Here is an 18,061-nt window from a genome sequence, read left to right as displayed (position 1 = left end):
TCTTTGTGTCTGTTCACTGAAGGACTGGGGAAGCTGAGTTTCTGGATGGATACATGGGTGGGATACAGGTGCTGGGATGGGGCTGGGATGTGTTGGGATGTGCCTGGATGTGCAGGGAAGGTATGGAATAGTGCACGATGTGCTGGGATGGGACTCGGATGTGCTGGGATGTGCTAGGATTGGCCTGGGATGGGATGGGATGTTGCTGGGATGGGATGGGGCTGGGATGGTGTGGGATGAGCTGGGATGTACTGGGATGTGCTGGCATGGAACTGGGATGTTCTGGCATGTGCTTGGATGGCGTGGGAATGTCTTGGGATGTGCTGGGATGGTGTGGGATTGTGATGGGATGGTAGTGGGATGTGCTGGGGCGTACTGGGATAGTATGGGATTGTGATGGGATGGTAGTGGGATGTGCTGGGGCGTACTGGGATGGTCTGGGATGGGGTTTGGATGTGCTGGGATGGGGCTGGAATGTGCTGGGACGTGCTGGGATGGTATGGATTTGTGTGGGACGTGCTGGGTTGTGCTGGGATGGTCTGGGATGTTCTGTGATGGCGTGAGATGGTGTGGGATGGGGCTGGGATGTGATGTGATGTGGCTGGGATGAGCTAGGATGGGGCTGGGATGTTGCTGGGATGCACTGGGATGGTACTGGGATGGACCTGGGCTGTGCTGGGATGTGCTTCAGTGATGCTGGAATGTACTGGGATGATCCTGGGTTGTGCAGGGATGACGTGGGATGATGCTGGGATGTGGTGGGATGTGCTGGAATGAGCTGGGAAGGTGTTGGAAGGTTCTGGGTTGTGCTGGGATGGTGTGGGAAGGTGATGGGATGGGGCTGGGATGGTACTGCAATGAGGCTGGGATGTGCTGGGGTGTTCTGGGGTGTTCTGGGATGGTGCTGGGAAGGTGTGGGATGGTTCTGGGATTTGCTGTGAAGCGGTGGGCTGGTGCTGGGATGTCCTGTGATGGTGCTGGGATGGAGCTGGGATGTGGTAGGATGTTGTGGGATGCAGCGGCTGGGTTGAAATGTGCTGGGATGTGCTGGGATCGTCCTTGGGCATGCTGGGGAATTGTGGGATGGTGCTGGGATGTTCTGTGATGGTGTGGGATGGTGTGTGATGGGGCTGGGCGGTGCTGGGATCGTGAGGAATAGTATGGGATGTCTGGGTTGTGCTGGGATGGCGTGGGATGCAGCTGGGGTGGTGCTGGGTTGTGCAGGGATTGTGTGGGATGATGCTGGGATTTGCTGTGATGTGCTGGGACTGTGCTTGGACTTGCTGGGATGTTGTGGAGTGGTGCTGGGATGTGCTGGCATGTGATGGTATGTTCTGTAATGGTGTGGGATGTGCTGGGATGTGATGGTATGTTCTGTAATGGTCTGGGATGTGCTGGGATGAACTGGGATGGTGTGGGATTGTGCTGGTATGGGGCTGGGATGTGCTTGGATCGGGCTGGAATGTGCTGGGATGTTCTGGGATGGACCTAGGATGGACCTGGGCTATGCTGGGATGTGCTTGAATGTTGCTGGGATGTTGTGGGATGGTACTGGGATGTGCTGTGATGGTGCTGACATGTGCTGGGATGGTTCTGGGAATGTGTGGGATGGTTCTGGGGTATGGTGGGATGTTGTGGAATGAAGCTGGGGTGTCCTTGGATGGTGCTGGTATGGGGCTGGGATGTGCTGGGTTGTGCTGGGATGTTCTGTGATGGTGTGGGATGTGCTGGAATGGTGCTGAGATGGTGCTGGGATGTTCTGTGATGGTGTGGGATGTGCTGGAATGGTGCTGAGATGGTGCTGGGATGTTCTGTGATGGTGTGGGATGTGCTGGAATGGTGCTGAGATGGTGCTGGGATGTTCTGTCATGTTGTGGGATGTGCTGGAATGGTGCTGAGATGGTGCTGGGATGTTCTGTCATGTTGTGGGATGTGCTGGAATGGTGCTGAGATGGTGCTGGGATGTTCTGTCATGTTGTGGGATGTGCTGGAATGGTGCTGAGATGGTGCTGGGATGCTGAGCGCCAGCCAGCTGCCCACCTGGCAGCTCTGCAACTTGCATAACTCTGCTCCGCAGCTGCGTAGAGGGCAGCGTGTGATGGAAAGTTGTCCTCAGCCTTTGGGTGCAGAAGTGCCTGCAGGGAAGGCCGGGCCAAAATCCTTGGCTGCCTGCCGTGCTGGAGCCCCACAGGCGTCCCAGGGGTGGCTGTTGTCTGTATTGACTTCACCCAAAATCCATTCAGTTCAGTCCTTTGTTTGTCTGCAATGTATTTTCGTGCTTTGTGTTCAGGTCCTGAGAGACGGAGAGAGGCATGGAGAATTGGAGAATATCCGCAGAGGCTCTGCCATGTCCTGAAGGAAATGGTGGAGGAGAAGGCAGCACACGGTGGGTGTCTTTGTGTCTGTTCACTGAAGGACTGGGGAAGCTGAGTTTCTAGATGGATACATGGATGGGATGATGGGTCTGGGTTGTGCTGGGATGCCGCTGGGATGAGCTGGGTTGTACTGAGACGTGATGGGATGTGCTGGGTTGTACTTAGATGGGGCTGGGATGGTGCTGCGATGTGCAGGGATGGTGTGGGATGCAGCTGGGATGGTGCTGGGATGTGCTGTGATGGTGGTGTGGAGGGTGTGTGTTGGGGCTGGGAGGTGCTGGAATGGTGCTGGGGTCGTGTGGAATAGTATTGGATGTCTGGGTTGTTCTGGGATGGGGATGGAATGTGCTGGGATGGTGCTGGTATGTTCTGGAGTGGTGCTGGGTTGTGCTGGGATGGTGTGGGATGATGCTGGGATGTGCTGGAATGAGCTGGGAAGGCGTCGGAAGGTTCTGGGTTGCGCTGGGAAGGTGATGGGATGTGCTGGGACGTGCTGGGTTATGCTGGGATGGTGCTGGGATGTACTGGAATGGTGTGGGATGTGCTGGGATCGTACTGCGATGAGGCTGGGATGTGCTGGGATGGTGCTGGTAAGGTGTGGGATGGTTCTGGGATTTGCTGTGAAGCGGTGGGCTGGTGCTGGGATGTCCTGCGATGGGGCTGGGATGTGGTGGGCTGGTGCTGGGTTGTGCTGCGAAGTGTTGGGATGTTGTGGGATGCAGCGGCTGGGATGAGATGTGCTGGGATGTGCTGGGATCATCCTTGGACATGCTGGGGAGTTGTGGGATGGTGCTGATGTGTGCTGGGATGTGCTGGGATGTTCTGTGATGGTGTGGGATGGTGTGTGATGGGGCTGGGCGGTGCTGGGATCGTGAGGAATAGTATGGGATGTCTGGGTTGTGCTGGGATTTGCTGTGATGTGCTGGGATGTTGCTGGGATGTTCTGGGATGTGCTGGGATGGTGTGGGAATGTGCAAGGATGGGGCTGGAATGGTGCTGGGATGGTGCTGCCGTGTGCTGGGATCATGTGGGAATGTGTTGCGATGGGGCTGGGATGTGCTGCAGTGGTGCTGGGATGTGCTGGGATGTGATGGTATGTTCTGTAATGGTGTGGGATGTGCTGGGATGTGCTTGAATGGTGCTGGGTTGTGCTGTGACGGGTCTGGGATGAGCTGGGATGTTCTGGGATGGTTCTGGGAAGGTTTGGGATGGTTCTGGGATATGTTGGGATGCAGTGGGCTGGTGCTGGGATGTGCTGGGACGTGCTGGGTTGATATGGAATTGTGTGGAACGTGCTGGGTTGTGCTGGGATGGGGCTGGGACAGGCTGGCATGTTGTGGGATGGTGCTGCAATGTACTGGGATGGTGTGGGATGGGGCTGGGATGGTGCTGGTTTGTGGTGTGACGGTGTGGAGGATGTGTGATGGTGCTGGAATGGTGCTGGGATCGTGCTGGGATCGTGTGGAATAGTATGGGTTGTGCTGGGACAGTGCTGGCATGTGCTGGGATGGGGCTGGGATGTTCTGGAGTGGTGCTGGGTTGTGCAGGGATGACGTGAGATGAGCTGAGATGTGGTGGGATGTGCTGTAATGGTGCTCGGATGTGCTGGGAAGGTACTGCAATGAGGCTGTGATGTGCTGGGATGTTCTGGGATGGTGCTGGGAAGGTGTGTGATGGGGCTGGGAGGTGCTGGGGAAGTGAGGAATAGTATGGGATGTCTGGGTTGTGCTGGGATGAGCTGGGATCATCCTTGGACATGCTGGGATGTGGTGGGCTGGTGCTGGTGTGTGCTGAGATGGTGCTGGGATGTTCTGTGATGGTGTGGGATGTGCTGGAATGGTGCTTAGATGGTGCTGGGATGTTCTGTGATGGTGTGGGATGTGCTGGAATGGTGCTGAGATGGTGCTGGGATGCTCTGTCATGGTGTGGGATGTGCTTGAATGGTGCTGAGATGGTGGTGGGATGTTCTGTCATGGTGTGGGATGTGCTGGAATGGTGCTGAGATGGTGCTGGGATGTTCTGTCATGTTGTGGGATGTGCTGGAATGGTGCTGAGATGGTGCTGGGATGTTCTGTGATGGTGTGGGATGTGCTGGAATGGTGCTGAGATGGTGCTGGGATGTTCTGTGATGGTGTGGGATGTGCTGGAATGGTGCTGAGATGGTGCTGGGATGCTGAGCGCCAGCCAGCTGCCCACCTGGCAGCTCTGCAACTTGCATAACTCTGCTCCGCAGCTGCGTAGATGGCAGTGTGTGATGGAAAGTTGTCCTCAGCCTTTGGGTGCAGTAGTGCCTGCAGGGAAGGCCGGGCCAAAATCCTTGGCTGCCTGCGTTGCTGGAGCCCCACAGGCGTCCCAGGGGTGGCTGTTGTCTGTATTGACTTCACCCAAAGTCCATTCAGTTCAGTCCTTTGTTTGTCTGCAATGTATTTTCGTGCTTTGTGTTCAGGTCCTGAGAGACGGAGAGAGGCATGGAGAATTGGAGAATATCCGCAGAGGCTCTGCCATGTCCTGAAGGAAATGGTGGAGGAGAGGGCAGCGCACGGTGGGTGTCTTTGTGTCTGTTCACTGAAGGACTGGGGAAGCTGAGTTTCTGGATGGATACATGGGTGGGATACAGGTGCTGGGATGGGGCTGGGATGTGTTGGGATGTGCCTGGATGTGCAGGGAAGGTATGGAATAGTGCACGATGTGCTGGGATGGGACTCGGATGTGCTGGGATGTGCTAGGATTGGCCTGGGATGGGATGGGATGTTGCTGGGATGGGATGGGGCTGGGATGGTGTGGGATGAGCTGGGATGTACTGGGATGTGCTGGCATGGAACTGGGATGTTCTGGCATGTGCTTGGATGGCGTGGGAATGTCTTGGGATGTGCTGGGACGGTGTGGGATTGTGATGGGATGGTAGTGGGATGTGCTGGGGCGTACTGGGATAGTATGGGATTGTGATGGGATGGTAGTGGGATGTGCTGGGGCGTACTGGGATGGTCTGGGATGGGGTTTGGATGTGCTGGGATGGGGCTGGAATGTGCTGGGACGTGCTGGGATGGTATGGATTTGTGTGGGACGTGCTGGGTTGTGCTGGGATGGTCTGGGATGTTCTGTGATGGCGTGAGATGGTGTGGGATGGGGCTGGGATGTGATGTGATGTGGCTGGGATGAGCTAGGATGGGGCTGGGATGTTGCTGGGATGCACTGGGATGGTACTGGGATGGACCTGGGCTGTGCTGGGATGTGCTTCAGTGATGCTGGAATGTACTGGGATGATCCTGGGTTGTGCAGGGATGACGTGGGATGATGCTGGGATGTGGTGGGATGTGCTGGAATGAGCTGGGAAGGTGTTGGAAGGTTCTGGGTTGTGCTGGGATGGTGTGGGAAGGTGATGGGATGGGGCTGGGATGGTACTGCAATGAGGCTGGGATGTGCTGGGGTGTTCTGGGGTGTTCTGGGATGGTGCTGGGAAGGTGTGGGATGGTTCTGGGATTTGCTGTGAAGCGGTGGGCTGGTGCTGGGATGTCCTGTGATGGTGCTGGGATGGAGCTGGGATGTGGTAGGATGTTGTGGGATGCAGCGGCTGGGTTGAAATGTGCTGGGATGTGCTGGGATCGTCCTTGGGCATGCTGGGGAATTGTGGGATGGTGCTGGGATGTTCTGTGATGGTGTGGGATGGTGTGTGATGGGGCTGGGCGGTGCTGGGATCGTGAGGAATAGTATGGGATGTCTGGGTTGTGCTGGGATGGCGTGGGATGCAGCTGGGGTGGTGCTGGGTTGTGCAGGGATTGTGTGGGATGATGCTGGGATTTGCTGTGATGTGCTGGGACTGTGCTTGGACTTGCTGGGATGTTGTGGAGTGGTGCTGGGATGTGCTGGCATGTGATGGTATGTTCTGTAATGGTGTGGGATGTGCTGGGATGTGATGGTATGTTCTGTAATGGTCTGGGATGTGCTGGGATGAACTGGGATGGTGTGGGATTGTGCTGGTATGGGGCTGGGATGTGCTTGGATCGGGCTGGAATGTGCTGGGATGTTCTGGGATGGACCTAGGATGGACCTGGGCTATGCTGGGATGTGCTTGAATGTTGCTGGGATGTTGTGGGATGGTACTGGGATGTGCTGTGATGGTGCTGACATGTGCTGGGATGGTTCTGGGAATGTGTGGGATGGTTCTGGGGTATGGTGGGATGTTGTGGAATGAAGCTGGGGTGTCCTTGGATGGTGCTGGTATGGGGCTGGGATGTGCTGGGTTGTGCTGGGATGTTCTGTGATGGTGTGGGATGTGCTGGAATGGTGCTGAGATGGTGCTGGGATGTTCTGTGATGGTGTGGGATGTGCTGGAATGGTGCTGAGATGGTGCTGGGATGTTCTGTGATGGTGTGGGATGTGCTGGAATGGTGCTGAGATGGTGCTGGGATGTTCTGTCATGGTGTGGGATGTGCTGGAATGGTGCTGAGATGGTGCTGGGATGTTCAGTGATTGTGTGGGATGTGCTGGAATGGTGCTGAGATGGTGCTGGGATGTTCTGTCATGTTGTGGGATGTGCTGGAATGGTGCTGAGATGGTGCTGGAATGGTGCTGAGATGGTGCTGGGATGTTCTGTCATGGTGTGGGATGTGCTGGAATGGTGCTGAGATGGTGCTGGGATGCTGAGCGCCAGCCAGCTGCCCACCTGGCAGCTCTGCAACTTGCATAACTCTGCTCCGCAGCTGCGTAGAGGGCAGCGTGTGATGGAAAGTTGTCCTCAGCCTTTGGGTGCAGAAGTGCCTGCAGGGAAGGCCGGGCCAAAATCCTTGGCTGCCTGCCGTGCTGGAGCCCCACAGGCGTCCCAGGGGTGGCTGTTGTCTGTATTGACTTCACCCAAAATCCATTCAGTTCAGTCCTTTGTTTGTCTGCAATGTATTTTCGTGCTTTGTGTTCAGGTCCTGAGAGACGGAGAGAGGCATGGAGAATTGGAGAATATCCGCAGAGGCTCTGCCATGTCCTGAAGGAAATGGTGGAGGAGAAGGCAGCACACGGTGGGTGTCTTTGTGTCTGTTCACTGAAGGACTGGGGAAGCTGAGTTTCTAGATGGATACATGGATGGGATGATGGGTCTGGGTTGTGCTGGGATGCCGCTGGGATGAGCTGGGTTGTACTGAGACGTGATGGGATGTGCTGGGTTGTACTTAGATGGGGCTGGGATGGTGCTGCGATGTGCAGGGATGGTGTGGGATGCAGCTGGGATGGTGCTGGGATGTGCTGTGATGGTGGTGTGGAGGGTGTGTGTTGGGGCTGGGAGGTGCTGGAATGGTGCTGGGGTCGTGTGGAATAGTATTGGATGTCTGGGTTGTTCTGGGATGGGGATGGAATGTGCTGGGATGGTGCTGGTATGTTCTGGAGTGGTGCTGGGTTGTGCTGGGATGGTGTGGGATGATGCTGGGATGTGCTGGAATGAGCTGGGAAGGCGTCGGAAGGTTCTGGGTTGCGCTGGGAAGGTGATGGGATGTGCTGGGACGTGCTGGGTTATGCTGGGATGGTGCTGGGATGTACTGGAATGGTGTGGGATGTGCTGGGATCGTACTGCGATGAGGCTGGGATGTGCTGGGATGGTGCTGGTAAGGTGTGGGATGGTTCTGGGATTTGCTGTGAAGCGGTGGGCTGGTGCTGGGATGTCCTGCGATGGGGCTGGGATGTGGTGGGCTGGTGCTGGGTTGTGCTGCGAAGTGTTGGGATGTTGTGGGATGCAGCGGCTGGGATGAGATGTGCTGGGATGTGCTGGGATCATCCTTGGACATGCTGGGGAGTTGTGGGATGGTGCTGATGTGTGCTGGGATGTGCTGGGATGTTCTGTGATGGTGTGGGATGGTGTGTGATGGGGCTGGGCGGTGCTGGGATCGTGAGGAATAGTATGGGATGTCTGGGTTGTGCTGGGATTTGCTGTGATGTGCTGGGATGTTGCTGGGATGTTCTGGGATGTGCTGGGATGGTGTGGGAATGTGCAAGGATGGGGCTGGAATGGTGCTGGGATGGTGCTGCCGTGTGCTGGGATCATGTGGGAATGTGTTGCGATGGGGCTGGGATGTGCTGCAGTGGTGCTGGGATGTGATGGTATGTTCTGTAATGGTGTGGGATGTGCTGGGATGTGCTTGAATGGTGCTGGGTTGTGCTGTGACGGGTCTGGGATGAGCTGGGATGTTCTGGGATGGTTCTGGGAAGGTTTGGGATGGTTCTGGGATATGTTGGTGTATAACCAAGATGTTATAATTGCAATATAATCAAAAGAGTAAGGCAAAGTGTATAACCAAGATGTTATAATTGCAATATAATCAAAAGAGTAAGGCACAGCAAACAGGGATCACAAAAGAGAATAAGTAGAAGAGCTTACCCTTGGGTTGAGCTCACTAGAAGATATCAAAGAGGAGGATCTCCAGAAGAGATCCTTCCCCTCTGGTAGTCAGCTCTTAAATAGGTCCAGGAGGGGTGGAGCCTGGCTCCACCCCTTCCGGCAGCACAGGTGAATTGCCTTCACCTGTGCTCCTCTGGCTGACTCATGGCTCACCTCAGGTGATCAATCAGAGGTTCAGGCCGTGACTCAGCAGTTCCCATACACTCCACCCCTTCACGGTGTGAACCAATGATCAGGTTAACAAAAGGGTAAGCTTTCCCTAATACAGAGATCCGGTATATCGCGACGCTTATACAATTTTATCGCGACGTATGTTGGTACAGTTCAAGACAAGTGATGATTAGTGGATGTCCGTACTCTTCTATGGGCCAGTGCTCGATGATGTGCCTGGAGGTATGAAGTCCTGAGGTGCAAGTCCATTCTATGTTCCATCAGTCCCATGCAGACCATCACCGGGTGTTGTACGTGATCTGACAGTAACACTGGAATGCTTGATGGCATTTTGTTCCTTCCGGTGGTCCTGAAGGCTCACAGACTCACGGGGAGTAATACAGATGTTTTACAGGTACCAGGAGGGGAAGGTCTGCTCTCCAGGGCAAGATACAGGCCGTATTTCTGTCTTGGGTCAACACTTCCGCTTGTACTGGGGCACGTCCTGGCCGCCTGTACCACACCTTTTTGCCGGATATCTGCGGCTGCATAACGATATCAGGCACCAAAGGAGGTGTCCTGATCTGCCATAGGGACATGATGGGGGTCCCTTTAGCAATAAAGATCGGAGTGTTGACCATAATATCAGTAGGCCATGTACCTATTACTGGAGGGACTACTGAGCCTCCCACCTCCAATAGTCTCCCCCAAGGTGCAAGTAGGCCACACCACTTGGGTCCTACCTGCACCTTCCAGGGCCATTTTATTTTATGGGTACCTGGCTCTAAGTTTTCAGGGGCAGGGAGCAGAAGATTATTTTCATTACCAATTTGGGGTCTTACCTGATGATCAGTGCCCGTAATTTGGATCCTAAGCGGGGTGGCCCATGTCGTCTGCAACATTCTCAGGGCACTGGGTCTGCCATCTCGAGGTCTTTCATTCAGGTCCCGCAGGGTTTCATACAGTCTTTTTGTCCACCCCTGCAAGGACTGGGAGTCTGTCTTCAGGGCAGCCTTAAGAATACCATTATAACGTTCGATGAGGCCTGCCCCTGTTGGATTATATGGCAGGTGGAATCGCCATTCGATGTTATTTTCTTCTGCCCAGCGCTGTATCGTTGCACCAGTAAAATGAGTCCCTTGGTCGCTCTCAATGACTTGAGGTGTCCCGTAGGCAGACATCAGTTTAGTGAGTGCCTTGATGGTATATGCCTGGTTTGCTTTCGGTACTGGATAGGCCTGCAGTAGCCCACTTGCAGTGTCAACACAGGTCAGGGCATATCTTGCCCCTTCGGAACGAGGAAGGGGCCCGATGTAATCGACCTGCCATCGCTGGAGAGGATTGTGTCCCCTAGCAAGATGGGCTGTTGTTTCGGGCAACGATCTCGGTCTCATCTTGGAGCAAGCGTCGCAATCCTGGCATGCCTGGACGATATCAGATAGTTGTATGGGCAGTCCCCATGCTTTAGCAGCTGCCCACATTGTCTTTTGTCCAGCATGCCGTAGCTTCTGATGTAGCCAGCGGGCGATGTTCTCAGATGGTGAATTCTCAATCCATCGAACTCAGGCCAATGTGTCGGCTTCATCGTTTCCCGGTGACTGTAGGGGCTGATGACCAGAAACATGGTAGACACGTACAGTCCTGTGTTTGACCGTATTCCATATATCTAACCACATGTCTTTGCCCCAGATCGGTCGGGCGTGGATAGTCCATTCCTGGGTGGCCCACTGTGCAATCCAGAGAGTGAGCCCCCGGTACACAGCCCAACTATCTGTGCAGATGTTCAGGATACCATCACCGGGTTCCTTGGTTATAACCATCCACACAGCTCGCAGTTCTGCCCATTGGCTGCTCTGACCATCCCCCTCATCGAACCAGATTGTCTCGGTGGAAGGATGGTATGCTATTGCTCTCCACTTGCTCGGGTTGCCCTTGCTGGACCCATCTGTGTACCAGGCATCTTCAGGGATAGGATATTTTCCCTCGTGAACGGGACTCTTCTCTGGTGGAGCGACCAGTATTTCTTTTGGTGCATCACTGTGATATGTAACTGGGCCTAGGATCTTCTGAAGTTCTTCTTTCAAGGGGGATGAAGACAGACTGCTCCTTTGGCTGAGATAGGCGACCCATCGTGCCACTGTTTGTGCTTGGGCCACCCCTGTCTTAGGAAGGTGGGTCAGATCCTTCACCCACCCCTGAATTGGCAGAGTGGTCTTGACTATAACTGCAGCTGTCTGAGTTATTGGCTCTACTGCCTGTAATGCCGAATAGGCAGCCAATAACTGTTTTTCAATCATACTGTATCTTTCTTCTGCTCCGTGCCAAACCTGAGACCAGAAACCAATGGGGGTCCGAACAGAACTCTGGCGCTGCCACAGGCCCCAACCGAAGCCGTCTTGAGTAACATGAACGTCCAACTCGGCTGGGAGGGTAGGATCGAATATACCCAATGCCTGAGCTTGTTTAACTGCCAGTTTTGCTTGTTGGAAAGCATCCTGTTCGGTTTTCCCCCAGTCCCATAGCTGCCCCTTTTTTGTGAGTCTGTATAGTGGCCTTAGCAGCTGCGCTAGGTGAGGTATAAAGGAACGCCAATAACCCAATATACCTAGAAACTCTTGCAGCTGCTTTGATGTTGTAGGGACTGGGAATGCCTGAACCTTATCTATAACAGCACTGGGTAGCACTTTGGTCTTTCCTGACCAAACCACCCCCAGGAATTTTACGGACAGGCCTGGACCTTGCACCTTTTGGGGATGTATAGCCCATCCCCTTTGTTGCAAATAGGCAGTTAATGAATCAGCTGCCTGTCCTACTACCTCCAGTGAGTCGGATGTCAACAGGAGATCATCAATATAATGATATAGGTTAACATCATCAGGTTTTCTCCAGTCAGCCAGGTCACGCGCCACTAGATTGTGACAATACGTTGGTGAATGCACGTACCCCTGTGGCAGGACCTGAAAGGTCCACTGCCTGCCTCCCCACGTAAACGCAAACTGATCTTGCGATTCCTCAGCAATTGGGATACTGAAGAATGCATTTGCTTGATCTAGGACACAATGGTAGGTTTTTATCTCCCTACTCAATGTGTCCATTAGGGAAGCAATATTGGGTACGGCCGCATGAATAGGCGGCGTGACCTTATTTAATTCTCTGTAATCTACTGTCATCCTCCATGTGCCATCCGACTTTCGCACCGGCCATATGGGGGAGTTATACGGGCTGTGTGCAGGTCTTATAATGCCCACTTTTTCTAATTCCTGCACCGTTCTCGATATTTCATCTTGCCCACCCGGGAGTCTATACTGTCTAACGTTAGTAATCCGGCGCGGTTTCGGCAGGCAAACAGGCTCATGTTTCGCATGGCCTCTTAATATTGCCTGCACCGCCCGGATACTGATACATCTTTGTCGAAGTCTGAACTCTCCCACAGTTGTTTGGAGAGCCAGACCCCATAGAATGTCTATGCCCAGGATGTATTCTTGGACTGGGGCAATAGACACCTTGTACTCCCGGGGTGGGAGACGCCCAACCCCCAATTTTAACCATGTTTGGGTGACAGGAATAGTCTGTCCCCCAAAACCACCAATCATCACTCTGTCGCCATGAAATTTTTCCGGATCTCCATAGATAATTGATGTTTCTGCTCCAGTATCTACTAGTGCCATCACTCTCTGAATATTTTTTCGGGACCAATAAATCGTTAATTCTACATAGGGCCTCCGGTCCCGTCTGGAGGCCCTACGGGGACTAACACCCCTTGTCACTGCATGAATTGTGCTAGGGCCAGTTCTTTTGCTTCTGATGGCTCAGGCATTGTGGCCCGAGACACCTGAGGTGGCTTCTTTTTCCTGTTTGGAACAATAAAATCTTCTAGGTTCCATGTTGTTGTTGGAACCCTTTCTATAGCTCTTACCCTGGATTTCTTAGGGTAGCTCTGGAATTTTTGATTGTCCTTTAGTTGTCTCCAGAGCTGGAGAAGGACGTGATTGGGCTGGCGGTCAATCTTAGCAAATTGGACCCCAGCCCGAATTAAATCATTAAACATTTGTTTTCGGGATACCCTTATGGGTCCCGATCGAGGAGCTCGAGTAGCCGGCATTCTGGTTTTATTTACCGGCAGGACCTCTGCTTCCTCCAAAAACCGAATATTGCACCTAGTCCGCAGGCGTTCTGTTTCTCCCAAATCGGCAACTAACTGGGCAACCTGCTGGACTACGGCTTCTGATGCTACAAGGGGATTTAATATTGAAACTAAGGTACCGTACAGATGGGAGGGAGCTTGTTGTAGAATTAAATCTCTCATCCCTGCTGAAAATTTAACCATATCAGGGCCATCAAATGTATCTTCATAGATGGCCTCTCTTACACCCAGTTCACGGATATAGTTCTGAAGGTCCTCCATGGAGGACCACATACCTGTATGTAACGGTATGTCTGATTTATTCGGCCATACCATACGGCAGGCCGCCATTAACCATTCTAATATGGAATGGTTTTCATCACGATATTGATTGCCCACGTATAACCTTTGCCTAAGAGCAGGATGGACAGTCATGGTGGCCAACTTAGATATTTCTGGGCCATTCACCACGACACTTTCTGCCCCAGAATCCCACAGTCTCAATAACCAAGCCGGCACACTTTCTCTGGGCTTCTGCCGAAATCGTTGTACTAAGTCCATTAATTCTGTCGCCGTGTATGGCCGAGCTGTCACATGTAAATGAGTCTGGGCAGGGGGCCATTGATCAGGTGGCACCCCTGCCGGTCTGTCCTGTACTTTTTTTGTTTTTTGGGTTATCACAGGACGGACCTCCAATGGATCAGTTTGAATTGGACATTCAAGGTCTGATTTGGATTTCTTGTTGTCCTGATCAACGAAGTCTGTTGATTCAGGAGCCTGGTCATCATTTATTGAAATATTACGAATTTGGCTTACAGGAAGATGTAGAATTGGCTTCTTCCCCGTTAAAACGCCAAGTTCGTGCTCTAACTTTTCAATGCGATCTTTCAAAAGTTGATTTTCGGTTTCTAAAGTATTATTTCTTGAGTCCGCATGATTTAAAGCGGTTAATAGTGGCCATGCCACCATGGAGGCAGCCAATTGTCTTTCTTTGGTGATGAGAATGTCCTTGCCAAGTCCTTGAAAATAGTCTGCCATGCGATATGGGGAGAGATTGCCCATAACACGTAAGGGACCCCATTTTTCAATGATGGCAGCTAACTCGTAATAGGGCGATCCCTCAAACCCTGGGATCTGCCCTGGAATCATTTTCTCTAGGGGAGTATTGTTCTCCCCCTTGACCCATTTATAGAAATTCCACAGGAAAGACATGTTAATTTTAGTATATTCAGCCTGCCTGGCTCGCCAAGTGTATAACCAAGATGTTATAATTGCAATATAATCAAAAGAGTAAGGCAAAGTGTATAACCAAGATGTTATAATTGCAATATAATCAAAAGAGTAAGGCACAGCAAACAGGGATCACAAAAGAGAATAAGTAGAAGAGCTTACCCTTGGGTTGAGCTCACTAGAAGATATCAAAGAGGAGGATCTCCAGAAGAGATCCTTCCCCTCTGGTAGCCAGCTCTTAAATAGGTCCAGGAGGGGTGGAGCCAGGCTCCACCCCTTCCAGCAGCACAGGTGAATTGCCTTCACCTGTGCTCCTCTGGCTGACTCATGGCTCACCTCAGGTGATCAATCAGAGGTTCAGGCCGTGACTCAGCAGTTCCCATACAGTTGGGATGCAGTGGGCTGGTGCTGGGATGTGCTGGGACGTGATGGGTTGATATGGAATTGTGTGGAACGTGCTGGGTTGTGCTGGGATGGGGCTGGGACAGGCTGGCATGTTGTGGGATGGTGCTGCAATGTACTGGGATGGTGTGGGATGGGGCTGGGATGGTGCTGGTTTGTGGTGTGACAGTGTGGAGGATGTGTGATGGTGCTGGAATGGTGCTGGGATCGTGCTGGGATCGTGTGGAATAGTATGGGTTGTGCTGGGACAGTGCTGGCATGTGCTGGGATGGGGCTGGGATGTTCTGGAGTGGTGCTGGGTTGTGCAGGGATGACGTGAGATGAGCTGAGATGTGGTGGGATGTGCTGTAATGGTGCTCGGATGTGCTGGGAAGGTACTGCAATGAGGCTGTGATGTGCTGGGATGTTCTGGGATGGTGCTGGGAAGGTGTGTGATGGGGCTGGGAGGTGCTGGGGAAGTGAGGAATAGTATGGGATGTCTGGGTTGTGCTGGGATGTGCTGGGATCATCCTTGGACATGCTGGGATGTGGTGGGCTGGTGCTGGTGTGTGCTGAGATGGTGCTGGGATGTTCTGTGATGGTGTGGGATGTGCTGGAATGGTGCTGAGATGGTGCTGGGATGTTCTGTCATGTTGTGGGATGTGCTGGAATGGTGCTGAGATGGTGCTGGGATGTTCTGTCATGTTGTGGGATGTGCTGGAATGGTGCTGAGATGGTGCTGGGATGTTCTGTCATGTTGTGGGATGTGCTGGAATGGTGCTGAGATGGTGCTGGGATGCTGAGCGCCAGCCAGCTGCCCACCTGGCAGCTCTGCAACTTGCATAACTCTGCTCCGCAGCTGCGTAGAGGGCAGCGTGTGATGGAAAGTTGTCCTCAGCCTTTGGGTGCAGAAGTGCCTGCAGGGAAGGCCGGGCCAAAATCCTTGGCTGCCTGCCGTGCTGGAGCCCCACAGGCGTCCCAGGGGTGGCTGTTGTCTGTATTGACTTCACCCAAAATCCATTCAGTTCAGTCCTTTGTTTGTCTGCAATGTATTTTCGTGCTTTGTGTTCAGGTCCTGAGAGACGGAGAGAGGCATGGAGAATTGGAGAATATCCGCAGAGGCTCTGCCATGTCCTGAAGGAAATGGTGGAGGAGAAGGCAGCACACGGTGGGTGTCTTTGTGTCTGTTCACTGAAGGACTGGGGAAGCTGAGTTTCTAGATGGATACATGGATGGGATGATGGGTCTGGGTTGTGCTGGGATGCCGCTGGGATGAGCTGGGTTGTACTGAGACGTGATGGGATGTGCTGGGTTGTACTTAGATGGGGCTGGGATGGTGCTGCGATGTGCAGGGATGGTGTGGGATGCAGCTGGGATGGTGCTGGGATGTGCTGTGATGGTGGTGTGGAGGGTGTGTGTTGGGGCTGGGAGGTGCTGGAATGGTGCTGGGGTCGTGTGGAATAGTATTGGATGTCTGGGTTGTTCTGGGATGGGGATGGAATGTGCTGGGATGGTGCTGGTATGTTCTGGAGTGGTGCTGGGTTGTGCTGGGATGGTGTGGGATGATGCTGGGATGTGCTGGAATGAGCTGGGAAGGCGTCGGAAGGTTCTGGGTTGCGCTGGGAAGGTGATGGGATGTGCTGGGACGTGCTGGGTTATGCTGGGATGGTGCTGGGATGTACTGGAATGGTGTGGGATGTGCTGGGATCGTACTGCGATGAGGCTGGGATGTGCTGGGATGGTGCTGGTAAGGTGTGGGATGGTTCTGGGATTTGCTGTGAAGCGGTGGGCTGGTGCTGGGATGTCCTGCGATGGGGCTGGGATGTGGTGGGCTGGTGCTGGGTTGTGCTGCGAAGTGTTGGGATGTTGTGGGATGCAGCGGCTGGGATGAGATGTGCTGGGATGTGCTGGGATCATCCTTGGACATGCTGGGGTGTTGTGGGAAGGGGTTGGGATGTGCTGGGATGGTGTGGGATGGTGTGTGATGGGGCTGGGAGGTGCTGGGATCGTGAGGAATAGTATGGGATGTCTGGGTTGTGCTGGGATGTGCTGGGATTTGCTGTGATGTGCTGGGACTGTGCTTGGACTTGCTGGGATGTTGTGGAGTGGTGCTGGGATGTGCTGGGATGTGCTGGAGTGGTGTGGGAATGAGCAAGGATGGGGCTGGAATGTGCTGGAATGGTGTGGGATGTGCTGGGATGTGATGGTATGTTCTGTAATGGTGTGTGATATGCTGGGATGTGCTTGAATGGTGCTGGGTTGTGCTGGGATGGAGTGGGATGAACTGGGATGGTGTGGGATTGTGCTGGTATGGGGCTGGGATGTGCTTGGATCGGGCTGGAATGTGCTGGGATGTTCTGGGATGGACCTGGGCTATGCTGGGATGTGCTTGAATGTTGCTGGGATGTGCTGGGATGGTTCTGGAAATGTGTGGGATAGTTCTGGGGTATGCTGGGATGTTGTGGAATGGTGCTGGGGTGTCCTTGGATGGTGCTGGTATGGGGCTGGGATGTGCTGGGTTGTGCTGGGATGTTCTGTGATGGTGTGGGATGTGCTGGAATGGTGCTGAGATGGTGCTGGGATGTTCTGTCATGGTGTGGGATGTGCTGGAATGGTGCTGAGATGGTGCTGGGATGCTGAGCGTCAGCCAGCTGCCCACCTGGCAGCTCTGCAACTTGCATAACTCTGCTCCGCAGCTGCGTAGATGGCAGCGTGTGATGGAAAGTTGTCCTCAGCCTTTGGGTGCAGAAGTGCCTGCAGGGAAGGCCGGGCCAAAATCCTTGGCTGCCTGCCGTGCTGGAGCCCCACAGGCGTCCCAGGGGTGGCTGTTGTCTGTATTGACTTCTCCCAAAGTCCATTCAGTTCAGTCCTTTGTTTGTCTGCAATGTATTTTCGTGCTTTGTGTTCAGGTCCTGAGAGACGGAGAGAGGCATGGAGAATTGGCGATTATCTGCAGAGGCTCTGCCATGTCCTGAAGGAAATGGTGGAGGAGAAGGCAGCACACGGTGGGTGTCTTTGTGTCTGTTCACTGAAGGACTGGGGAAGCTGAGTTTCTAGATGGATACATGGATGGGATACAGGTGCTGGGATGGGGCTGGATGTGCAGGGAAGGTATGGAATAGTGCACGATGTGCTGGAATGGGGCTGGGATGTGCTGGGATGTGCTAGGACTGGCCTGGGATGTTGCTGGGATGGGATGCGGCTGGGTTGTTGTGGGATGACCTGGGTTGTACTGGGACATACTGGGATGTGCTGGCATGGAACTGAGATGTTCTGGCATGTGCTTGGATGGTGTGGGAATGTCTTGGGATGTGCTGGGATGGTGTGGGATTGTGATGGGATGGTGGTGGGATGTGCTGGGACGTACTGGGATGGGGCTCGGATGTGCTGGGATGCACTGGGATGTTCTGTGATGGTGTGGGA

At 53.6% G+C, this 18,061-nt stretch overlaps 1 protein-coding gene across 2 annotated transcripts; it reads right to left on the bottom strand.

The window, feature by feature from the left end:
- Positions 1-364: 364 nt before the first annotated feature.
- LOC125686179 (splicing factor 3A subunit 2-like) lies at positions 365-17,452 on the bottom strand. Of its 2 annotated transcripts, none has more exons than XM_048929898.1 (2): positions 17,298-17,452; positions 365-2,040 (listed from the first exon to the last, which is right to left on the bottom strand). In XM_048929898.1, exon 2 carries the CDS (start codon positions 1,920-1,922, stop codon positions 612-614), a length of 1,311 nt encoding a protein of 436 aa, XP_048785855.1. In that variant the 5' UTR covers positions 1,923-2,040; positions 17,298-17,452; the 3' UTR covers positions 365-611. The 2 variants fall into 2 exon arrangements, with proteins under 2 accessions (XP_048785855.1, XP_048785856.1); XM_048929899.1 differs by lacking the exon at positions 17,298-17,452 and adding an exon at positions 6,500-6,914 and having other exon boundaries at positions 365-1,564.
- Between the last annotated feature and the right edge of the window lie 609 nt (positions 17,453-18,061).

This window comes from Lagopus muta, chromosome 32 (assembly GCF_023343835.1).
Source record: "Lagopus muta isolate bLagMut1 chromosome 32, bLagMut1 primary, whole genome shotgun sequence".
Taxonomy (NCBI): domain Eukaryota; kingdom Metazoa; phylum Chordata; class Aves; order Galliformes; family Phasianidae; genus Lagopus; species Lagopus muta.
Note: the sequence above shows the minus strand (reverse complement) of the source record. Positions and strands in the feature narration are given on the sequence as shown.

Excerpts from the sequence above, each read along its gene's own strand:
- LOC125686179 (XM_048929898.1), bottom strand. The coding sequence starts at position 1,922 with ATGACAGAACATCCCAGCACCATCTCAGCACCATTCCAGCACATCCCA.